This window comes from Rana temporaria, chromosome 4 (assembly GCF_905171775.1).
Source record: "Rana temporaria chromosome 4, aRanTem1.1, whole genome shotgun sequence".
NCBI classification, from domain to species: domain Eukaryota; kingdom Metazoa; phylum Chordata; class Amphibia; order Anura; family Ranidae; genus Rana; species Rana temporaria.
Window position 1 is genome coordinate 184911265 of NC_053492.1, and position 24974 is coordinate 184936238.

Sequence of the window (24974 nt, forward strand, 5' to 3'; positions counted from 1 at the left end):
GGGAATGTAGAGTGGTTTTGTATTTTCTATCTTCACTATGGCCAAGACTAAAAGATATTGCTGGTTAGGTTAATATTTAATGCATGGTGTATTACAGTATAAAATATGTACATACAATGATGTGGGGATAAAAAGCATTAGATTACTATTTTTCACTATAATTTCACTATAATTTCACCATATTATATATTGTGTACGTAATATTTTTCCTGATAATTAGAAACAACAGAATTATACTGTGAAATAATAAAATAAGGGCAGTGAAATTTGACTCTCTTCTATACTTTGTGATTAAAGTGCACCAGACCATTAAAAATGTAAGTCCTGCCTAAAAGTGGCCAATGTTGCCTTTATTGGCCAGATAAGGCTGCCAATGAAACAAGCACCAGTACACTTCAGCATTTCATGCTTGATCCCAGCCTTACAGACTGCAGAGGAAACTTGGTGGAGAATCTTTCTGCATTTTTTTAACAGATTGAGCTGCCAGCTGCAAATAGGGATTTTTCCAGGTAAAAGCAAATAAGAGTAGAAAGGGTAAAAAAAAATGTTGTTTTCCCCTGGTGATCCAGCCAGTTATCTAGGATTTTTCAACCTAATTTAACAAACTTAAATATATATATAGATATGCAGCCGCTCAAAAACAAAAATTTAACGACATGTCATGTTCGACAGGTAGTACCGCCTTCAAAAATTGTTCTCTGCCAAACCTCCCTGCAACCAAGTACATTGTTTGCGGTGGTTTTAGCTTTTTAAAACAGGCAGTGAGGAGGCAAAATATTGCTGCCTCCACTGGTTTTCAAACGCCCTCTAAAAAACGTTCCATGGATGATATTTCAGAGGGCCGCCAAAGTGAACTAGCTCTTAGAGGGTGGTGCTTACAATGGTCAGGTTTGATTTATTTATGTAAAAGCCTTAGGCCCCTTTCACACAGGGCGGATCAGTATGCTCATCGGGGATCGCTCCGTTGATCCCCGCTGAGCCGGCGGATGACAGGGCGGTCCCCGCACACTGTGCAGGGACCACCCTGTCTTTTCTCCGCTCTCCCCTATGGGGGGGATCGGATGAACACGGACTGTATGTCTGTGTTCATCCGATCAGCTCTGCCGACAGAAGAAAAAATAGGGTTTTCTTCCGTCTGCAAAAATCGGATCTTTGCGGAGGCGGACGATTACGGGTGTCAGCGGATGTTCAATCTCATTGGGACCAATGTATGTTTTTTTGTTTTTTTCCGTGACTGCGACATTATGGCGGACACTTTGGACAATTTTGACACATTTTTGGGACCATTGTCATTTTCACAGCAAAAAGTGCTATATAAATGCACTGATTACTGTGAAAATGACAATTGCAGTTTAGGAGTTAACCACTAGAGGGCACTGTAGGGGGTTAAGTGTGACCTCATATGTGTTTCTAACTGTAGGGGGCGGGGCTGGACGTGTGACATCAGTGATCGTCTTTCCCTATATCAGGGAACAGACGATCACTGACACTGCCACAATGAAGAACAGGGAAGGTGTGTTTTACACGATCCCGATCGCGGGACGGCGGCGGCGATCAGGTCACAGAGCTTCGGACCGGGTCGCGAGCGCGGCCCCACGGCTGGGCCTTTAAGAGACACGTACAGGTATGTGATTGTGCCCAGCCGTGCCATTCTGCCGATGTTTATCGTCGGTAGGGGGTCCTTAAGTGGTTAAAGGAAACCATCCTCACCTGTGATATGTTTTGCATGTAATTAGTGTGTGTGTGTGTGTGTGTGTGTGTATATATATATATAAAAGGCCAATGTGTATAAAAGTCTCCTAACAGACCCTTGCATCTTTCATCCAGTGCTGCACTGGCGTTTCTGGATTATGAGTCATGGGGAAAGAAAATTAATTGTTAAAGTATCTGCTGGAAAAGGTAGTTGAACTGTATAGAACAGGAAAGGGATATAAAAAGATATCATCCAAGCCCCTCTTAGTTTGTATCTCTTCCCGTGCTTCCCGGAACAGCTGGTTTATTAGTTCCACGGACGTTTCTGGATACAAGGATAATCTCCGCTGCACAATCCCAGTAATTACATCTTCCTCGCTGACCGGTGCAAGGGGCTCGTTCCTTCCATAGATCCATCCATTTCGTCCAGCTCCAGCAGGTCAGCTATCAGCTCCCTCTGTGGTCTGTTGCTGGCACTCCTACCACGACTCTCCAATTAATCTTTTAGTGTGGATCTTTTCAGCCTGGCGTACTGCGACTCCATTCAGCACTTGCTCTTTGGATAAAAGGACCATCCCGCTGCTGCCAACCAATGTAACGGCTACCCGGGCTAGTGAGAGGGTATCAGCCGTTGGAGAAGTCCTTTTCCCTGGCAAAGTGCGATATGCAAGTAAAACCGGTATCATTCCATCCCCAAGATCCAGAGAGAGAGAGAGAGTCCCCCTTCAAGAACGAGACGAGGCTGCGTTTGAAGGGTCAAACAAGACTGTTTAATGGGACATTTCACCTAGCTTATATGTGCTTACAAACTGTTACAGGAACAATGACAATCTCCGCCCCCCCTTCACACAGATTCTTTGAAATAATAACATCTCCTTGAATCAATCAGTCTCTAGACGTTCCGGCACCGAGATCCACTTAACATGACCTGGCCAGGCACATTCCTTTCTCAATAGAATTCAATTAACCTTTAGAACAATACACAGATCTTCAACATGCAGTAAATGCAAGAGAGCCGACGAATTTCCAGGTAAATGAGAGGCTTTTTGCCCAGAGGAATTGGCAGCTTTACAATCTGAGAAGATAAAGAGCCTCATCCACAAATATCACAAAAGACTTCAAGCTGTCATTGATGTTAAAAGGGGCAATATACGGTATTAAGAACTGGGGTATGTAAACTTTTGATCAGGGTCATTTCTGTAGTTTGATTGATAATTAATGGCTTCAGCCAAACACTAACCATGAGTGAAGGAAAAACATTTTTGTCTTATTCTCTGAAAAAAAGGCCATGAAATCATAAATTCTGCCAGGGTATGTAAACTTATGAGCACAGCTGTGTGTGTGTGTGTGTGTGTGTGTGTGTGTATATATAATATAATATATATATATATATATATTTTTATCTATAAGTGGTTTATTAGCAATGACATACCCTCTGTTCACAGCTCCATAAGAATCTCAGGGATAAGGTGGATAAACACTCTGGTATTCCCAGTGAATGAATGTGCAGGGGGAGGGGGGTGTCAGGAGAAGTCTGATAATTTGAAGAGTGCTCAGAACAACTAAAGAGCTAGAGAACTGACCATGCCTAGTGTGTTCAGTTTTTAATAGGAAAGCAGGAGGACTGGCAGAAACACCAGGGATTTCACACAAAGGAATTTGATTTTACTAGTGAAGAGCAATGCCAGCAGAATTCAGTTCAACTCAGAGGGTAGCCGAGATTTTCTGGCATCCACCGTGTCTTCCGTCAGTTTGTATGATGCAGGTGGGTGTCTTTTACTAACAGTTGGTATAAAGGGATACAATCACTTACCTTTTGGTGCCTGCCTGCTGAACTAGTATTGTGTCAGTTTCCTATATTGGCTGTGTGACTAGAGTGTAGCTCATTGCTATGGCTGCCCTAACCCAGGGCTAGGTAAATGCGTGGAGCCAGGTAACCAGTGCAAGTAAAACTTTCATATAATGCTTGAATCTTTTGATTTTATTAGAGAAACACTTTTCTTGGCTGTATAACCACTGACTGACTCCTGGATGTTACTTTAATTTCTCTACTGAACTATAAAACTTTGCAATTCAAGTATTTTTTTTCAACGTATTGATTGATATCAGGAAGTCCCATAATGTTGACATTGTTTTTTAAATGACCAAAAACAGTGGAATGCAATAGAAAATTGCTTGTCCTATTCCAGATCTAGAACGAAAAGATGAAAAACGGGATTCTGCAGCATTTCAAGAGTCGGACACTAAAAAGCTTCCTCCAGGGCTGCGGTTGTACCAAGCTGCCCATAAGAAAAACCTTCCTGCAATGTCTGAGGCCTTGGCTCATGGAGCAGAAGTGAACTGGGTGAACACCAAAGGAAACAGCTCTACACCACTAATACAAGCAGTGCATGGGGTATGTGTAACCTAAATGTGTATGCACGTGCCATTGTTTGTTTATTGCTCTCCAGTAACATGGGGTGCTGGATCTTCTAGAAAGTCAGTAACTATTGAACCAAAGCTGTCCTGTCTGGGGAAACTTGTTGAAATTATTTTGACATATTTCTATCAATATAAACTATATGGGGCAAAAAATAAAGCACTGAAACTGACATTCACCAAACATTCAGTGGTGGTGAATCAATCGCTGCCATTTAAAATGCACCAACCTGGAAAATTCATCTGCATTTAATGTTTGGAAAATGCTAGATTCACTGCTTTATAAATACAACCTTAGGCTCCTTTCACACATGCTTTCTGATCAGGTCTGCCTGTCCGTTTTTCAGGTGGACCTGATCGGATACTCCATTCACCTCTATGGAGCGACGGGTGTCAGCGGTGATATGTTCATTAACATTCGCCACTTTCCGATCCCGTCTGCCAAATCCAGATGGATGGAGACCCTATTTTCCACCCGTCTGGCAGATCAGATGGAATCGGATGAAAACGGACAGGCGGATCCATTTTCATCTGATCTCCCATAGAGGACATCAGGGCTCTGACAGGTACGTCTCTACACAGTGAGCAGAGAAGGACCTGTCATCCACCTACTCAGTGGGGATCAACAGATCAATCCTCGTTGAGCAAGCGGAGTCCATTAAAACGGACAGCCCCATCTGAGCCTAAAGGCCCGTACACACGATGGGATATTCTGACAACAATTGTGTGATGGAAGGGTTTTGTTAAATAATCCGACCGTCTGTATGCTCCATCGGACAATTGTTATCGGAATTTCCAACAACAAATGTTGGATAGCCATGCTCTCAAATTGTCCGACAACAAATGTGTTCCGTCGGATTATCCGATCGTGTATACACAAGTCTGTCAGACTAAAATACAAAATACAAACACGCATGCTCCAAACCAATGCTAACCATCAGACAACATTAGCAGAAGTTGCCCAAAGGGTGGCACTAAAGAGCTGAAAAAACACGTAGTTTTGTGTATGTTGGCTGAAAAAGTTCACGGCCAATGCCCTTCGGACAAAATTCCATGGATTTGTCTGACGGAAGTCCAATTGTGTTTTTTGTCCTTGTTGGTGAAGACAACTGAGCAGAAACCTGCAGCCACCATAAACAGTGTGTGTGTGTGTGTGTGTGTGTGTGTGTGTGTGTGTGTGTGTGTGTGTGTGTGTGTGTGTGTGTGTGTGTGTGTGTGTGTGTGTGTGTGTGTGTGTGTGTGTGTGTGTTTTTGTTGCTGTATAGCAAATGTTTATTTTCAGAGATGTATGCATGTTTCTGCAATGCATGCATTTATAGCACGTCTGCTCATCTGTCTTGTTTTGCAATGAAAATATTTTAGCAGAATTACACACTTTTAGTTTCAATAGTTTTTTATTAGTTTCAACAGTTTCAGACATAACTGATACAAACACAATGAAAAGAAACATATCGGTGAAATGGGTCACCAGGAGTAGAGATAACTTAGTCCTACCACATTATGATGCCATCACTCATAACAGATGAAAGTGATTAGCTTTCCGTAACCCACTATGCCCGTAGGGCCGGTACTCATGTAGAACTGTGGTAATATTGTGTCAATAGACTCAAAATAACTAAGATGAACTAATATAACAAAAAATAACAGAGAGGAAAAAGAAACAAAAAAAGAAAACAGTATGTAGACTAAGGCTAGGACATTATGAATACTAAGCGCAATCAGTCACCTCTGCACTTGACAATAAATCTGCTATGTTTCAGGTAAGAACTAACTCATGGAGGACTAGGCCAGGATTGGGCCTTATACCATTGATTCCAAGGTTCCCAGATTTTATTAATCTCAGTATATTTACCCACCCCTGAGGCAAATAGTTGTTCATATGAGCCATGGGTATTAATAATTTGGATGACTTCCGATATTGTAGGACTCGGGGTGGTCTTCCAATGTCTGACCAATGCAAGCCTGGCAGCTAGGAGAATGTGGGATAGAAGTGTTCTCGAATGGTAAGGGATCCGGTCCATACCCAAGGAAAGTAGCGCCAATCCCGGAGACAGGGTCAGATTGAGTTTAAGGACCTGTGCTATGAGGTCTTGGATTAGCTGCCAGTAAGCCAGTACAGTGGGGCAAGACCATAAAATATGGAGCAGCGTACCTATTCCCCCCACATTCCCTCCAACACCCGGGGGAAAGACCATTTGCGATCTTGGACAATCTAAATGGGGTAAGATACCATCTCAATAGGATTTTTTGGAATAGTTCCCAAAGATTAACACATTTGGTGGATGAATATGTTACCCTCAGGGCTGTTTGCCACTGGCTGGTCGAGTACACTACATTAAATTCTTTCTCCCAGGCTTGCATATCCGGGGATTTGGTGAGTGTTAATTTGTCCTGTAGGTAAGAGTAGAACAATGATATGCCCTTAATGTTTGTGTGTTTTGCTAGGTAATATTGGGCTATATGCCATGGGATGAAGGTGCATAGGCTGGTCCTTCGGTTCAGTAGGTGTGATATTTGCCCATATCGAAAGTATTCAGTCGTGGATATAGAGTACTCCAATTGGAGAGCTCTAAATGTTTTGAGTGCTGGTCCCACATATAGGTCCTTCAAGTCCATCTCCCCGAATTACACACTTTTAGTAAAGTGAAGAAATTGTACACTTTTTAGTATGCTCTTGTAAAAGGGTACCCTATTCTATGCTGTGTGTGTGTGTGTTTGGGTGAGGTCTCATGATAACTAGAGCTTAAAATAAAACCTATTACAATGCCCTGTGTTTCTGCATTTCACTTACACAACACTATACTACATAATGTTGATGGAAACTTACCTATCGGAGGTCTATCTTTTTGAAACCAGCATTTTTACGTTCAGCAAGTATAATGCAGCTATGTATTTATTAAAAGAAACTATAAAATGTACACTTAAATAAGCTATAGGAAGTACTTAGCTCCATGTACATCAAGACTCCCATGACTAGAGGGAGTGTTAGCACTGTGCCAGAGCCCTATTGCTTTGCACAATACTGTCAGCCTGTCCCTGTGCTCATTCTTACAGGATTGAAGAACACAGAATTGTTAATTTCTGCCACTGGTTGGTCATCTGAGCACTTTAAGACGAGCCTACACGTGTTATGGCGTTGCTTTGCTGATTGCACTTTTAACCAAATGCATAACACTGTGGGACGTATTTATTTATTTTGGATTTTTTTTTTACTTTATGCCATTATGCAAGAATTTTTGTATTTCTCATAATGGCGCTACATTTTATTTTGTCTACTCGTTGTTAAAGTGGATGTAAACCCGAAAAAAAAAAAATATATATATATAATATATATATATATAATATATATATATATATATATATATATATATATATATATATATATATATATATATATATATATATATATATATATATATATATATATATATATATATATATATATATATATATATATATATATATTTTTTTTTTGTCACAATGTAGAGTATAAGATTTTCTATCATCTGTGCCCAGTCTTGTGTAAGAAGACTCACTAATATTTTGTATCACAGAGCAGATTCTCTCACTTATATTTATTCATATTATTGTACCGTTTTTCCAGGGCTCTCTAGTAACCTGTGAGTTTTTATTGCAAAATGGGGCCAATGTGAATCACCGTGATGCAAAAGGAAGAGGACCGTTACATCATGCGACAGTGCTAGGCCATACAGGGTAAATAGCAGGATGTTCCATTTTTTTCTGTGAGACGTTAAAAATTTTATACTGTTTGCAATATGTTAAGCACAATTCTGCCGTTTTCACATTTTAATTTCATTTACCATATTTTCAGGCGTATAAGACGACCTTTTGCATGTAAAATAATTCCCCAAAAGTCGGGGGTGTCTTATACGCCGGTACCTGTCTGTCAGACGGCAGCCATCCGTTTTTCAAAAGTCTCCTCAGACTGTTCCGTGATAGGCGGAACACTAATTTTCCCAGCAGAGCCTCTGTTCCTCGGATGAGAGGACATCCGTGATAGGCGGAACACTGAACAGAGGCTCTGCTGGGAAAATTAGTGTTCTGCCTATCACGGAACAGCCTGAGGAGAAGGCGCGGCTTTTGAATAATGGATGGCCGCCGTCTGACATACTCTGCAAACAGGAGAAGGTAGGGAGATCGTCGAGGCAGGGAATGGAATGGTACAGTGAGGTTGGCAATTGCACAGTGAGGCACTTAATAATGGCACAGTGAGGCATGTATAATGGCACAGTGAGGCATGTATAATGGCACGTCTTATACAGCGAGTATATCCCAAAACCAACATTTTAGCTGGAAAATTAGGGGGTCGTCTTATACGCCAGCAAATACGGTACTAACTTGCACCTAAAACACATGGACTGAAGACAACACCTCCATTTTCCTTTATATTTGCTGTGGCAAAATTTGGCTTAACGCCATTATATTTAAAATACTAAAGAGCGTTCTCTTGTATTTATTTGGACCCAAATGTTTGATAGCTTTCCCACTAACTGTTTGTTCCTCTGCAGGCAAGTTTGTTTATTTCTAAAAAGAGGAGCCAACCAACATGCTACTGATGAAGATGGCAAAGACCCTTTAACTATTGCTGTAGAGGCCGCCAATGCTGACATAGTGACTCTGTACGTACTAGTAACATATTTGTATTTGGGTGCTTTTTCTTTCTAATAACAAGTCTGGTATGTACAGTGTTTAAGATATACAGGTATGGTCTATAGAATGTTGATTTTGCCCATGTAGGAAGAAGCAGAAGATTCACTTAACTGCCCGCTCTCTTGCTGCACACACTTGTTTTTCCTTTTTGCTCTCTTGTCATTTTGTTTCATCAATGAGGAGCATGGAGAAATACCTGGGACTTGAATGGTAGGTTCACTTTTAGAGAGAGCAATCCATGCGCCTTGCACTAGCAACCCCGGCGCTTGTAAGCATCATAATGCTTGCAATGGTGAGCAGTCATTGGTCAGCTTGGTCACGTGACCACACTAACCAATAAAATGTTTTTCTTTTTTTTCTTTTCTTTTTTGGACTGCAGTTCTGGAAAAAGAAGGCTCAGGAGACATTCTCATTGGTGAGAATGATCACAAAGTCACGCTCACCAGTTACTACCTAATGAAGCTTACAGGCTCCAGGGATGCTAGTGCAGTCTACAGATCATCTTCTCTGAAAGTAAACTTGCCCATTTAAGGTTATAAGAAGCATTGACTTGCATATCTTCCTGCCACCTGACAGTGCTGGTGCTTTTTCCACTCGGGTCCAAAGCAGGGTCACATGTAGAGTCGTTTTTAAATACCCAGACTACTATATTGGTTAATGCGGTTGGCAGAAGATGGTAATCAAAGGAGCCAAGTGTAGTGGTGAGCAGGAAGGGTGTTTGTGAGTTAGTTCACCTTTTATATATTTTCTGCAAAGGTGAATTAATTCTTTAAAAGTGTTACTAAACCCACAACAGTAAAATCTGTCTGTATATTCAGCATAGTATGCTTGTTAAACTCACTGTGGAACTTAAAGGGTTAATCCTCTGCATTGTGTAAAAAGGCTGCACTGTATCTGGGGACAGCCAGCTAACACAGGCATGGTAGCCGACTTGCACATGCTCAGTTGTGTCTTTTATGCTGGAAAGAACATTTTCTTGTTCTCAGAGATAGCCAGGTCACACGATATGGTCATCACACATGTGGGCGCGTATACAGGCTGCAGTGGAAATCTCCTCCTACTTGATCGCTCAGCACTGGCGAAACTGTGCAGTTTATCACTGACTATGGTATACAAATCAGCCAAAAAGGTATATAGTGGCAATATTTTGATGTAAACTGAAGATTTATAACCTGTGGACACTGTAAAGTGGGGGGGGGGGGGGGGACTATTTTCATATTACTGGGTTTAGTAACACTTTAGGCATTGGCATACAATGAACAAGTGTATTATCTTAGTATTTAGAGTGAACTGCTGCATGTCTGAGCACTGTTTTCTAGGTGACAGGTTCCCTTTAAGGACTTGTTTACACCAGTGAGCCTCACTGAATGCGGGTATGTTGGTAGAGACCGTGTTTAACCGTATTAAAATGTCACACAGGAAATTTCAAAGAGAAGTATTGAACTTTAAAAAACAAAAAACAGACATTTATACTTACCGAGGTGGATGCAGCATCATTCAGATGCTGCGTCTCTTCCCTGCCGGCTCTGCACTACGAACTAAGTGATCAAACACCACTGATCGCTCTGTTCTCCCCTCTGATCTGAGTAAAGAGCAATGACTGGCAGTCACCCGTTCTCTGCTCTCCCCTCCAGTGCTCACTGGAGCGCTGGGCTGTGGAGGGGGCGGGAGGGGTTGGCTCAGGCTTTCAGTGCATCTCCAAGATGCTGAGCCAGGTGCTGGTTCAGGCATGTGGGTGGATCCCAAACATTATTGTTGGAATCTTTTCAGAGCCTTGACTGGCTGAGGGATGTGAGCTGACAATAGAATTTAGCCCACTGTCGGCTAAAAATAGGTCAGGGGAGTGCAGAACGAACTGCACTCCTGTGACCTATCGGAGAAGTATAGTTAAAAAAGCTTTGGCCATTCTTCTCCTTTCAGTACAGTTCTATTCACTGAAGCAGTGTAGCAATGTGGTGGTTTGTGCATTGAAGCTGCACTGGTAATAGTTACCAGCATAGCCCCAATGTATCTGGTGTGAATGAGCTCTAAAGGACCTGACTTCCTACAGGGTTTATTGAAGAATAATGTAGCCAGACAGTTTTAACAGTCATTATATAAAAGTTTGATACAAAGGAATATTGCCTATTATGAATGTGCATGTTGAGTCCGATTCTGCAAGAATTTTCCTCCAGAATTGTAATAGCTTTCAGATATTCTAGCTTACATTTAACCTGTAATTGTATGCATTAGACCTTAAAGCTGGGTACACACGGGGCAAATGTTCAGCCTGTGTATATGTTGGTCTGTCTAACAGAAGCTGGCCGTTCAGCTGGCTTCTGTCGGACGTGCATGCTGGAAAACCAGCAGCCGCCTAACTCCCGATCAGCGCTCTCAGCCAATGGTAGAGAGCGCTGATCGGAATGTTCTGGCGTAGGAAGCCGTCCCCGTCAGAACACAACAGCTCAGTGGGGAGATCGCTGGACTAACCTTGCATGGTTAGTATAGCGTCTCTGACCGGATCTGACAGTGTTTTCTTCCATGCAACCTGTGGGGTTGTGCAAAAAAAAAAGCCATTTGTGTGTACCCGGCTTTAGTATGAAGATGAAAGCTCATTGTTTGGCCTCTTAGGCATTTGGAAGGATATATTATTAACTTTAAAACAATTGAATTTATTTTTTTAGATTGCGTCTGGCACGTATGAATGAAGAGATGCGGGAATCTGAAGGACTTTACGGACAACCAGGTCAATACTCCTCTAACAGCCATACTGAAATGCAATATAGGAAGTGCATGCAGGAGTTTATTAGCTTGCAGCTTGGTCATGCTGAGTCTTTGGATAGTAAGAAAAACAGCAAATCATCCAATTAGTATGCTATGTCTAGAAACTTGCATTTCTGCTGCATTTTGAAACAGATGTAAAGCTGTATTATTTTTATAATGTGTGTAGGTATTATGTATTTATAATAAATATTAACATTTTATGTTGCCTATAGCAACCAATATATTACTTTTACTTTTCTAAGCCGCACTACAACAATTAAGTGACATTGATATATTTAGATATTTCCTTCTATATAGGTAGTTCGGTGTTTTTCTTTTTTAGGTTTTTGAATATATCAAACAAATTAGCAATATAGTTATATTTTATTTCATAGACAGACTTTAATGTATGATTTTTTGAAAGCGCTAACAATCATATCCTTGCACTTTCCTTTGTCACAGATCAGCTTAGTTTAAAGTTGGCGGAACTAGTTTTATACTGTGCTGTCTGACAGCTTTATAAGATATAATAATAATAAGGTATAAGACGACTTTTTGCATCTAAAATCATGCCCCAAAAGTCGGGGGTCGTCTTAGGCCTCGTACACACGACCGGACAGTCCGCTGAAAACGGTCCGCCGGACCGTTTTCAGCGGACATGTCCAGTCGGAGATTTCTGTCTGATGGTTGTACACACCATCAGACAGAAATGAGAGACAATCCGCGCGGTGACGCGTCTGCGCCGTCGCCGCGACGATGACGCGGAGACGTGCGCGCCGCTGAAAGGTCAATGCTTCCACGCATGCGTCAAAGTCATTCGACGCATGTGCGGGATGGCGGCCGGTCGGACATGTACGGTGAGTCTGTACAGACGACCGAACATGTCCGATGGACAGAATTCCAGCGGGCATGTTTCTTAGCATGCTAAGAAACATTTGTCCGCTCGAAAACGGTCAGGCGGACAAATGTACGCTGGAAACCTGTCCGATCAGCCGTACACACGACCGAACATGTCTGCTGAAACTGGTCCGCGGACCAGTTTCAGCAGACATGTTCGGTCGTGTGTACGGGGCCTTATACGCTGGGTACCTGCCAGTCAGTCAGACAGCGGCCATCCATTATTCAAAAGCCGCGCCTCCTCCTCTGACTGTTCAGTGATAGGCGGAACACTAATTTTCCCAGCAGAGCCTCTGTTCAGTGTTTCGCCTATCACGAATGCCTTCTCAGCCTCGGCCTCTCCGTGATAGGCGAACACTGAACAGAGGCTCTGCTGGGAAAATTAGTGTTCCGCCTATAACGGAACAGCCTGAGGAGGCGCGGCTTTTGAATAATGGATGGCCGCCGTCTGACTGACTGACTCTGCAAATAGGAGAAGGTAGGGAGATCATCGAGCAGGGAATGGAATGTCACAGTGAGGCATGTATAATGGCACAGTGAGGCATGTATAATGGCACAGTGAGGCATGTATAATGGCACAGTGAGGGGTTGTCTTATACAGTGAGTATATCCCAAAACCAACATTTAAGCTGGAAAATTGAGGGGTCGTCTTATACGCCCAGTCGTCTTATATGCCGGCAAATACGGTATGTGGTCTGTGTGTATTGGTTTACTGTAAGAAGTTGCACATGGCAATAGATTTTCGAAAGGTACATGCTGTACTGTGAACGTTTACATTGTAGCACTTTTGCCAGTGCATGGTTTCATTTGGTTTAAATTTTCTTGCTGATTTAGTCATGTGCTGAAATATTATCATGGAGCAGCAGTACTGGTTCATAATATGTTACCAGTTTATGTAAATCCATATGCACACTACGGGGTTGATTTACTAAAGTCAAATTCACTTTGCACTACAAGTGCACTTTAAAGTGCAGTCACGTTAGATCTGAGTGAAAGATATGAAATGAGGGGAAGCTCTGCTGATTTTATCATCCAATCATGTACAAGCAAAAATGCTTTTTTTTTTTTTTTTTCCCTTGCATGTCCCCCTTAGATCTACAGTTACTGCACATGCAGTGCAAAGTGGATTTGCCTTTAGTAAATAAACCCCCCTGTCTTCACTTTACCATTTGAAAGTAATCTGTGCCTTCATAAGCTGGATATGTGAAAGCAGATGGCAATGCATTCCCATTGCCAGATAGTTTTTTTTATAGTGTTATTGGATCACATTATTTAAATCTCCAACAGGTGTGTGTGTGTGTGTGTGTGTGTGTGTGTGTGTGTGTGTGTGTGTGTGTGTGTGTGAGGTGCAAGCATACATAGGGGTATGTGTGTGTGACTTTATCTTGGTACTTAAACTTTCTTTGGTATAGAAGTATCCTTAATTAGATATCCCGCCTCCAGGTTTTCTGTCCCATTTAAAAAAAAAAAAAAAAAAATCTGTACGCATTAACTCTGCCAGTTAGTTCTCTTCCCTCAAACACCCTATTCTATTCTTCTGGGCCTCACCTTTAGGCATGATCCTATTTTCAAAAGACAAAAAAGCAGGCACTTGGTAACTAGTTAAGGATAAAAGGCACTGGAGCATTAAATGGTGTACATATACGATGTTGCACTATGGCAGTGTTTCTCAATTCCAACAGGTCAGGTTTTCAGGATTTCCCTCAGATGAAAAGGCTGTGGTGATTACTAAGGCAGTGAAACTGATCAAATCACCTGTGCAAAATAATGGAAATCCTGAAAACCTGACCTGTTGGGGGGGGGGGGGGGGCTGAGGACTGGAATTGAGAAACACTGCACTATGGGCACAGTAATTCTACCAGATTTATGGAGTTGCTTCTTAGACCATTGTGCATGGGGGGAAAAAAAAGATTGTGCCTAATGCCGCGTACACACGATCGGTCCATCCGATGAGAACGGACCGATGGACCGTTTTTTCATCAGTTAACCGATGAAGCTGACTGATGGTCCGTTGCGCCTACACACCATCGGTTAAAAAAACGATCGTGTCAGAACGCAGTGACGTAAAACGCAATGCGTCTGTGTCCCAGGGTGTACACACGGTAACACGGTGTCGTGTTACCGTGTGTACACCCTGGGATACAGACACATTGCTGCAATCAGATACATGGCTTGTACTAATGCCCCATGCAAATGCTGCTACAAACAGGGTTTTGCTATGTAAGCTCCCCTATATTGCTGTTGCACTGCCATCTGCTGTCCCAGTTTGCTCAGGACCTCATAAAAATAGTCCGAGTTACAATTCCTCCTGTGGTGTATAATTTCCACTCCTTGGATATGTAGTTTTGACTCTTTCGATCTACCCAAGATTTTCGATATATGAAAGCTTATACCTAAGCTTATCTCCCGACCTGTCTATTTCCACCTGTATCTTATATGCCCCGTGGATGCATTCGTCGAGGGACCACCAGCCATATAAGGTTCTATCTCTCTGCTAACTTTATATTCCTCATCCTCGCCCTGAAGAAGCCCCACGGCGAAACGTGCGTTGGCGACTTCCAAGGAATATACAGTGGTCACTTGCTGTTGATCAATTTGTGATAAATTCTCTTTTGTATTTTTTTCTGTATATCTTGTTTAATTTATTTGTATGCTATTAAATTATATATTTTTACAAAACCATACTTCCTTGGCCTGAAAGTCTGACCATCAATGTCCACTTGCTTGGTATTGTTTCTTCCCTAATATAATTACAGATGTGGCCCATGTGAGTGCTATCCTTGTGTTCCTACTTCAATCTTTTTTCCTCTCTGCGTCTTCCTCTCCCTCCTTTCTTTTCTCCTCTCTCCACCTTTTTTCATTTTCTTTTTCTTTTTCTCTCTTTCTTTCTTCCTTTTTACTCTTCCTCCAGGTTCTCCAACCAACCCCTCCCTTCTTTGAATCATACCGTATTTATCGCGGTATAACGCGCTCTGGCGTATACCGTGCACCCCCAAAGTGGCCCCCAATCCTGTGGGAAAAAAAAGATTTTTTGTTGTTTTGTACTTACAGTTTTGATGTCTTGCGCGGCGTCCATCTGCGGCCTCGTCGGGTCCGGCGTCCTTCTGCGGCCTCGTCGGGTGTCCTCTTCGGCGGGTCGGGCGTCCGTCTTCGGCGGGTCGGGCGTCCATCTTCGGCGGGTCGGGCGTCCATCTTCGGCGGGTCGGGCGTCCATCTTCGGCGGGTCCGGTGTCCATCTTCGGCGGGTCCGGTGTCCATCTTCGGCGGGTCCGGCGTCCTTCGGCGGCGTCCTCCCGCTCGTTTCCCGCCACAACTTTGAATACTGCGCCCGCATATAGCGAGCGCAGTACACTCGTGAATCTTCGGGCAGGCTCGGGCGCCTCTCGCACTGACGTCCTGTACGCTCAGGACGTCAGGACGTCAGTACGAGAGGGGCCGAGACTGGCCGAAGATTCACAAGTGTACTGCGCTCGCTATATGCGGGCGCAGTATTCAAACTCATGGCGGGAAAGCGGGTATCGGCGTATATCGCGCACCCACGATTTTGCCCTGATTTTCAGGGCAAAATAGTGCGCGGTATACGCCGATAAATACGGTACGTTTTTCCTACATGAGATTAACATTATAAAACTAACCACATTCAATCTAATTAAATTGCTACCCCCTGGTAATGTATACATATATCTATCTATATTTTATATATATCCATATACAGTTATCCTCCACCATAAATCCATCTCATTACTAACTTTCCTCAGCATCATTGGTATGCTCAACTATTTGCTTGAATAATTTGGAGACTAACCACCAGGACCAAATTTTCTATAATTTATTAGGGCTTCTCCTATGTTTTTATATGCCAATTCCTCCCATTTTAGACTAAGATTAATCGCTTCGGCCCATTAAGCTATTGTTGGTAGAGAATTTGATACCCATTTTTGTAGTACAAGTTTACAGGCTATATACATAAATATTAACCACATCACATGCATCTCAGTCAGGAGAACGTCTTCCGACATAATCCCTAGCAATGCTATTTCTCTTATTGTTCATGGCTGGACACAGCTCCTTAAATCTTGACAAGTGAGTTATGTTCCTGTTCACAGGAGAGGACTAGGCAGAAACATGTTGGATAATACATGTTACTTTAACAGAGTTGAACAGCCCCGCCCCGGGGGTGGTCCCTCCAGACATAACCTTCCTGCAGTATGCAGCCTCAGTTTCGTTCTGCCTAGCAAAGGAGAAGGACGTATGGCTGCCTTTGGGCCCAGCGCCCTGGGGAAAATTGTATTCTATTTTATTTTTTCTTGAAAGAATCTTCTATTAACTGTCAGCTGAGAGGCAGGCTGAATATTATAGATCCTTGTAGTCTACTCAGTCCGGCCAGCGAGCGTGAGCACACCTTTGCAAAGAGGCTGGGTCTGCCACGGCATACCCCATGACTCCTGGGGTGGCCGGTGAGCTTTGCTCCAGGGTGCACACATGACAGGGCTGTGGTGTTGTCTCACTCACAGTGGACCGGGCCGACAGCTACCTCCATTGCGGTTGTAGGCCTGTCAGGAATGCGTCAGTGAGTCCTCGCTTGGACGGGTAAGTACAGTCCCTCCCGCTTAGGTGAGTTGGTACGGCTGGGCATTCCTTGGGTTCGGGAGTCCTCCTATCCTCCCTTCCCTGCTCCTTTTCCCTCTGCTGCATTATATAACTGCTGTAGGGGGGGGGGGGCACCTTACTGAGGGGACACGCTTCTGGCCTGTGTTTTAGGAGTTTGGACACTGTTTAACCTCTTTATGCTTTCACTGTTCAAAATGCTGCGTTTTGGCGGCGCTGGCGCCATTTTTTGGGTGTCCTCTTCGGCGGGTCCGGCGTCCGTCTTCGGCGGGTCCGGCGTCCGTCTTCGGCGGGTCGGGTGTCCTCTTCGACGGGTCCGGCGTCCTCCCCGCTCGTTTCCCGCGCCGAGTTTGAATACTGCGCCGACATATACAGAGCGCAGTACACTCGTGTATTGTCGGCAATGCTCGGCTACCCGCGCTGACGTCCTGTACGTCCAGGACGTGAGCGCGGAAGGAGCCGAGACTGCCCGACTATACCCGAGTGTACTGCGCTCGGTATATGTCGGCGCAGTATTCAAAACTCGGCGCGGGAAAGCGGGTATCGGCGTATACCGTGCACCCACGATTTTGCCCTGATTTTGAGGGCAAAAAAGTGCGCGGTATACGCCGATAAATACGGTACCTAATGAAATTAAATGTGGCAATAGACACAAAAACAAAAATATTATTATAAACACATAGTGCAAGTGATAAATGCAACACCAAAATTACCATCAAAGGTGTGTGAATGAATGTACAATTCAAATCTGAATGCACTGAAAGGTGAAAGTCGTATATGTGTGGGAGTCCTCCTGTAGGGTTGGCGACTCTTAAAACCATGTGATATTAATAACAAAGCTTCTCCCCTGGAGATGTCCTCATTGGGAGCAATAATGATCACAAAAATATCCACGCCCAGTCTCTCAGAACTCTTACCTTACTGGCATAATAAATCGCTTGTAGCAAAATTGGCAAGGGCCTTATGAAGTAGTTTCTCCCACTTTTTTCTCCAAATCCTATCCAATGGTGTGTCTGCTATGGCCGCCCGTCTGTAGCACTTCCACGGGTCTCATATAGCTCTCCATTTATAGCATAGAGGTGGGAAGGAAGAGGAGAAAGAAGAAAGCCTCCAATAGTGAAATACTGTATTACATTTTGGGGTGCTTTATTAAAAATGCGTGTGGATTCTTACATGTAAACAATAGTTAAATCAGCAAAACAATAGCCCAGTGCCGAATCGCAAAAAGTGCTCTGGTCTTTGACCAGCCAAATGGTCCAGGGCTGAAGTGGTTAACAGTATTTGCATGGTTGGCAGTATTGGTACTCAGTACAATATAGAAAAATAAATAAAAATACATGCCAAAAAAGTGTGTGTGTGTGTGTGTGTGTGTATATAGGGAATTTTTATTGTATGGGGATAGCTTAGTCTAGCACAGGGGTGTCCAACTTTTTGACTTTTCTGGGATACATTGCAAGATAAGGAATTGTCTTGGGCCACACATAAAATACACGAACAACAAGAATAGCAGAAAAAATCAGGCAGATCACAAGTTAAGGATATAGATATTGTACCTATCTGAGTAATGAAATTTCATTTTTTGTTCTAGGTTTTTAATCTAATTGCTAGTTCACACCAGATGCAGTTCCGTGTGCTTTTTTTCTGCACTAAAAATGCATGCACAGGGGTAGATTCATAAAGAAGTTACGCCGCGTAACTTCTAGGATGCTCCGGCGTATCTTTTTTCTGTATTCAGAAAACAAGATACGCCGAAATTTGGCTAAGATCCGACTGACGCAAGTCTCTTACGCCGTCGTATCTTAGTTGCATATTTACGCTGGCCGCTAGGTGGCGCTTCCGTCGATTTACGCAAGGAATATGCAAATTAGGTAGATACGCCGATTCAGAAACGTACGTCCGCCCGGCGCATTTTTTTATGTCGTTTACGTTAGGCTTTTTCCAGCATAAAGTTACCCCTGCTATATGAGGCGTATCCTATGTTAAGTATGGACGTCGGGCCAGCGTCAAATTTTCTGTCGATTACGACGTCTGCGAATAGGGCTTTGCGTAATTTACATTCACGTCGAAAGCATTGGCTTTTTGCGGGTTAATTTGGAGCATGCGCACTGGGTTACGTTCACGGACGGGCGAATGCGCCGTTAAGTCAAAAACATCATTTACGTGGGGTCATGTTTTATTTACATAAAACACGCCCACCTCTTCACAATTTGAATTGGGCGCGCTTACGCCGGCAGATTTACGCTACGCCGCCGTAACTTAGGGCGCAGGTTCTTGGTAAATACAGAACCTGCCTCACTAAGTTACAGCGGCGTAGCGTATCTGAGATGCGCTACGCCAGCACAAAGTTACGGCGGGCTATCTGAATCTAGCCCACAGTGTTTTCCATGTATTCCAATGGCTCTAGTTCACACCAGTGCAGTCGTTTCCACTCAGTTTCCGGTGCAGAAACTGACCGGAACTGATTGTATTGGTGCAGAAAAAACGGAACTGCACAGAACTGCATCTGGTGTGAACTGGCCCTGAAAGTAAGAGGGCAAATAAAACTAGTGCAATAATTTGACACTGTTTTTGATAAACTAACACATTATCTAGTTCGATGGCTGTAGCAATTCTCAAGGTGCTCATCCGATATTGTGGTTCTAATTTTGCTCTTGAAAACCATTGCTCACAATCTGATGAGATGAATAAGGCGTGATTGTAAAGAGTGGGATATTTTTCTTTGGAAAGATGAAACTTCTGAAAGTCCTGTAAAGAGACATTTGTCAATTTTTTTTTTTTTTTTCTTTTTTACAAAAAATCCCTCCCAAAAATCAACATTTTTAAGTTCATTTACGATTTTGTGTTGGGCCACATTCATAGCTGTTTGGGGTCTAGCACAACGAAGTTCTGATATTTGCGTATCCTTAATTGTAGCATATAGGCAGCAGTATATGCCTGCCACAATTTCATGTCTTGAATTTACAAATTCATTTAGTTAAACATTTTATTTTGAATTACTTGGTAAAAGAATCATTGCAGCAGCTAAAATGTTATTTGCACAAAATGTATATTTTGCCTTGGCGTTCAACCAACATATATTTCAGGATGATGAAACCTTATCCAATGTATACTCCACATTTTGGTTGCCCACTTAAACCCTTTTATACATACACATAATCAGGAAAAGCTGTAGAATGTCATCCTGCCCTGAAAATTGGTTTGATGTCCAGTGACTTTAATGCCCTGTACACACGATCAGTTCATCTGATGAAAACGGTCTGATGGATTTTTTCATCAGATATCCTATGAAGCTGACTGATGATCGGTCATGCCTACACACCATCGGTTAAAAAAACGATTGTGTCAGAACGTGGTGACGTAAAACACGACGACGTGCTGAGAAAAATGAAGATCAATTCTTCCGAGCATGTGTCGACTTGATTCTGAGCATGCGTGGATTTTTAACCGATGGACGTGCCCACAGACGATCTGTTTTTTTTTCTATATGTTTTTTAACCATCAGATAATTTTAAAACAAGTTCCTAGTTTTTTGACTGATGGATAAAAAAAAAACGATGGGGCCCACACACGATCGGTTTGTCTGAAAACGGTCCATCAGACCGTTTTCATCAGACGAACTGATCGTGTGTACGCGGCATAAGAGTCACTAAATCCTGTATTGATTTGTTTTGTGTAATATACTTGGAGGGTTTGTACTACTGTAGCTGAAATGAGCAGATAGTGAGTGTTTATATAGAACAAGATTGTTTTTCCTGTAGCTTCAGCTTCATCCTGCTGAACGTTACCTGCTCTTCCTGTTGAGCTAGACAATTATCATTATATATTTAAATATATGCTACTTTGCTTTTTCTCTTTCCTTTCATCTTCCTGGATGCATGGAGTCTTCTAGCAGGTATAGATCTTTGTATGTGAGTTTTATGAGGTCATGCATGCAAAAGGTCTATATAATCCGTTTTGTCATCCAGTCTGACAATTCGTATATCTCTGTGTATTATTTGCATTGGGATTGATTTGTTACAATTGGAGGGAGAAAGGGTCTTGTATTGCCCAAAAGAAAGAGAATCAATTAAATTTTACATCTCCTTTTTACAAGGTGATGTTAATATCAAAACATTAATTTGATTGTTTTCTGTGGTCAGCTCCTTTACTTTAATTTCCTCCTGTTTTCATAAACTAGTCCCGTTGGACTAAATCAGGGATATGCAATTAGCGGACCTCCAGCTGTTGGAAAACTACAAGTCCCATCATGCCTCTGCCTCTGGGTGTCATGCTTGTGGCTGAGTCTTGCTTTGCCTCATGGGACTTGTAGTTTTGCTACAGCTGGAGGTCCACTAATTGCATATCCCTGGTCTAAATCATATCCTATGGTTGGTAGGGCATGCTTCTGCCAAGCAGCTGCTCAGACATAATTTTTTTATTTTTGTATAACCTAATAGTTATTGGCTTTTTGGACTTGCTGGGGTCTGTCATTCCTTAAATTTTAGATGGTCACTGGCTGCCTTCGCCAGCATTATGTGGTTAGCAGTTATCGTCTTTGTCACAGATATCATGTATACATAAACCAGCAGTGTACTGTATATAAGTTGGTTATTTCCATTTTTCAGGTATACCAGGATAAATAATGTTTGTTTTTCTTTGCAGGGGATGAAACATACCAAGATATATTCAGAGATTTCTCCCATATGGCATCTAACAATCCTGAAAAACTGAACCGTTTCCAAAATCCAGATTCTCAGAAGTCCTGAATCTCATGTTATATGCCTTAATTTTACCTGTAAAAAAAATTAAAACTATTCTTGGCAATTGAACTACCTGAGAGCCTAGTCTTAGGCAGTGCAAGCCAGTGTTTAATTGGTCTCATCATTCCAGTTGTTTAGGAGTGATTGCTGCTGATTCTCCTGGGTAAAACACTTTTCTGCTTAATAATGTCACATACACAACTCAGAACAGTGATTGAGCCAAGGCAATGATTTGAAAATAGAGTACTTTATAGTGTTTGTGTACAGTAAATGTACAAATTGGTTTTGGCCTGAATTATGGTTTCAGTATTGAAGGGACCATGAATGGTTTGGTTGCCATGCTCTTCCCTTTTTGTATATATAAAAAAGGACCAATATACATGGCTGCTTTTATGTGTTTTACTGTGTAAGTCATACATACAATTCTTAGTCTGAACTCTGCATCTTCCTTGACAGTGTTGCACTGATTTATAAGACCTATCACAAGATAGAGGAAGGTAATTTTAGGATACTGTGGAAGACTAGGCTTAGAACGTTGATGAAGTAAAAATTAATACAATGCCTTCCTAATGGGTATACCATTTATTTTTAATTTACTGCAGTTTTAGTTGATGTGTATCTGCAGTAAATATAATTTAAACATAATGTATGACAGACACTGTAATATCATATAGTTCTATAGCTTTAAAGAAGTTCAATTGAGCTGCCTATCTTACTGCCTATCTCACTGCAACATCAGTATGCTGGGATTGGGCTGAAAGTGTGACCCAAAAAGGTTGCCGTCAGGTAGAAGTGCAGGCACTTAGAGTGGTTTCAGCAACTTTTAGTGCTAATCTACTCCTAAATTCTGGATTGCTCTGATTAGACAAAGCATCAGCACCTCCAGGTAGTAACTGTTTTCCCTTTTTCTTCCTCTTCCTCTTTTCCTCTCCACACACATACCTGTTGGCCAGTGAAGCAGCCTATCATAGTGATGGGCCAGTAGCAATGTATAGGAGGAGGGATATGCAGATAAGGTCCAATGCTATCAGGAAATGTCAGAACTTCGTTTGATCAGAACTTCATGGCATTTGGGCTGAGGAAGGACACTCCAGATATGTGCAGTCACACGCTTGAGTTGTCTGCTCTTTATTCCTACCAGCAACCTGCTTTCTTGTTACAGTGATAGTCACTGTAGACCCACAAAAGCCTAAACCATGGCAGGTTTACATCAAAGCTGTTGTAGATGACTCAGATTGAGCACAATGTTATGAATCCTGGCTGCGTTTTTGGGTATTTTCACTTTAGGCCAAGAAAGTCCCCCTCCTGGACTTAAAATCGACAGTGCTGCACTTAGTCTGCTAGACCAGTGTTTTTTTTATGGGAGATACTTCATTGACATGGAGTAGCCTCAATATCTTGTTGCGATTGTAAAAAAGGAAAAAGAACACGATTGTTCTACCATGTTAACATGGGGGCTCTGTCAGTAGCAGGACTGAGGTGTAGGAAAATGTTGAGAAATGTCTGACAATTTGCATTTCAGTAGCCATGTATTTTTATGGCCTTTATAGGAAGAATGTATAACTCCGAAAAACGTTAGTTCTTTTGGCTAGTTTAGTTTCCTCAACATTTTAATAAAGCTGTTTTTTTTTGTTTTTTTTTACGTTGTGTACAGGTTTCTATCATTGGTAGCATTATGTTGCACCCCCCTCTGGCATCTGACAGAGTTCCTGTGAGAGTACTCCTGTTCTTTCCTTATTAAACATATCAGTGCAGATCTTGACCGAGTCTTTTTTTTTTTTTTCTAATGATTTGCATTTGTTCCTGGAACCGTGAGCCTTGTACCATTACATGTGGTTCTCAGACTTATTAAATGTGATGATAGCAGCCAGTAGCATGATCAGAAAGATGTGTATTGCTTGGAAAAAGCATTGGGATAAGGGGTTCACATTTTGCATTAAAGTGGAAAAACTCTTCAATTCTAAACACTTTTCTAGTATCTGCTTTTTACCTACAGATATTAAGGCTGCATTCACACCTGAGCGCATCATTTACAGACGTTTTTGCAGCAGTTTCAAGGTTAAAAGTTCACCAATGTAAAAGCAGTAAAACGCCTGTAATCTGCTAAAAAAAATAAGCTCATGTACTTTTTTTGAGCTTCAGGCTACAAAACGCTCAGATGTCAACAGGGGTGTTTTTGGAACTTTTAAGATGCGTGTTTTACGAGCTGAAAAGCTTAGGTGTGAATGCAGCCTAAAAGAATTAGCAGCAACCACATTATACAATGTGGTTAAGTCTTGATTATTTTATTTTTGCTAAACTTTTTATTGTCCTTGTTAGTTAAAAATATACAGTATTTTTAATGGTTACCAGTTATTACAATAGAGGTTACATTGTATGTATTGTAATCCAATTTGACACATTTTCATTTTAAGCTATTGATTTATTTACATTAACATTTGTTTTGGTATTTTATGATACAAGCACATTGATTTTAGCATGCAAGTTTTTGTTTCTGTATAGACAAATAGTACGCAATGCATATGCTGATAGTATTAAAAGTTGATATTTTAGTCTTTATTGTATTGGTGAGAACCAAACGGCATATATTTTTATATATTTTGTCAGCTAAAAATGTGCAGATAGAATGTACAACAAGTAAATGTATTGTACATGTACTTAACATCCAGGAACTGTAAGCTAATTTTTGCTGCCAGTTTGATCGCCTATAACAGTGTAGATGGCAGTGCCAATGCCATAAAATTTGTAAGTCATGTCTGATCTTGCTTAACACTTGTGTTCTCTGTAACACATAATAGCCTTTAATTGTGACCAAAGTCATTTGTTATATGCCTGCTTGTCTTGCATGTAATGGCCTGAATCTATCAGCCAAATAAAGTTAAAAGTAGGGTATACAAAAAAAGCGGAGTGCTTTTATGCTAAAACAACTATATAGTGTCCCCTTTTTATTAGCAATAGTTTAGTGTATATCAATCATAAACCCACCAGAAACCACAACAAAAAAAGTCACTTTGCTGCCTTTCTTTTTGCCTGTCCTTCCCATGAAGGTAGAGCTGGAGAGTATCCATACTACGAACAGCCACTGTAAAATTCTCAATAAATATACTGTATACTATAGAATAACTTTAGCACAAAGAACACTGCATGCCATCAGAGACCATTTATCATATAAAATCACTAACCTATCCCCATTAAAATTCCACCTAC

General features: G+C 41.8%; 1 protein-coding gene across 1 annotated transcript in view; it reads left to right on the forward strand.

The window, feature by feature from the left end:
• The window catches only part of ACAP2 (ArfGAP with coiled-coil, ankyrin repeat and PH domains 2), a 178735-nt gene extending 154416 nt beyond the window's left edge, over window positions 1-24319 (forward strand). The window contains exons 20-25 of the mRNA XM_040347722.1: window positions 3304-3463; window positions 3897-4087; window positions 7715-7824; window positions 8640-8750; window positions 11445-11506; window positions 21670-24319. Coding sequence (XP_040203656.1) covers window positions 3304-3463; window positions 3897-4087; window positions 7715-7824; window positions 8640-8750; window positions 11445-11506; window positions 21670-21773 — 738 coding nt within the window. The 3' untranslated portion in view covers window positions 21774-24319. The remainder of the gene's footprint in view (window positions 1-3303; window positions 3464-3896; window positions 4088-7714; window positions 7825-8639; window positions 8751-11444; window positions 11507-21669) is intronic.
• The last annotated feature ends 655 nt before the right edge of the window (window positions 24320-24974 follow it).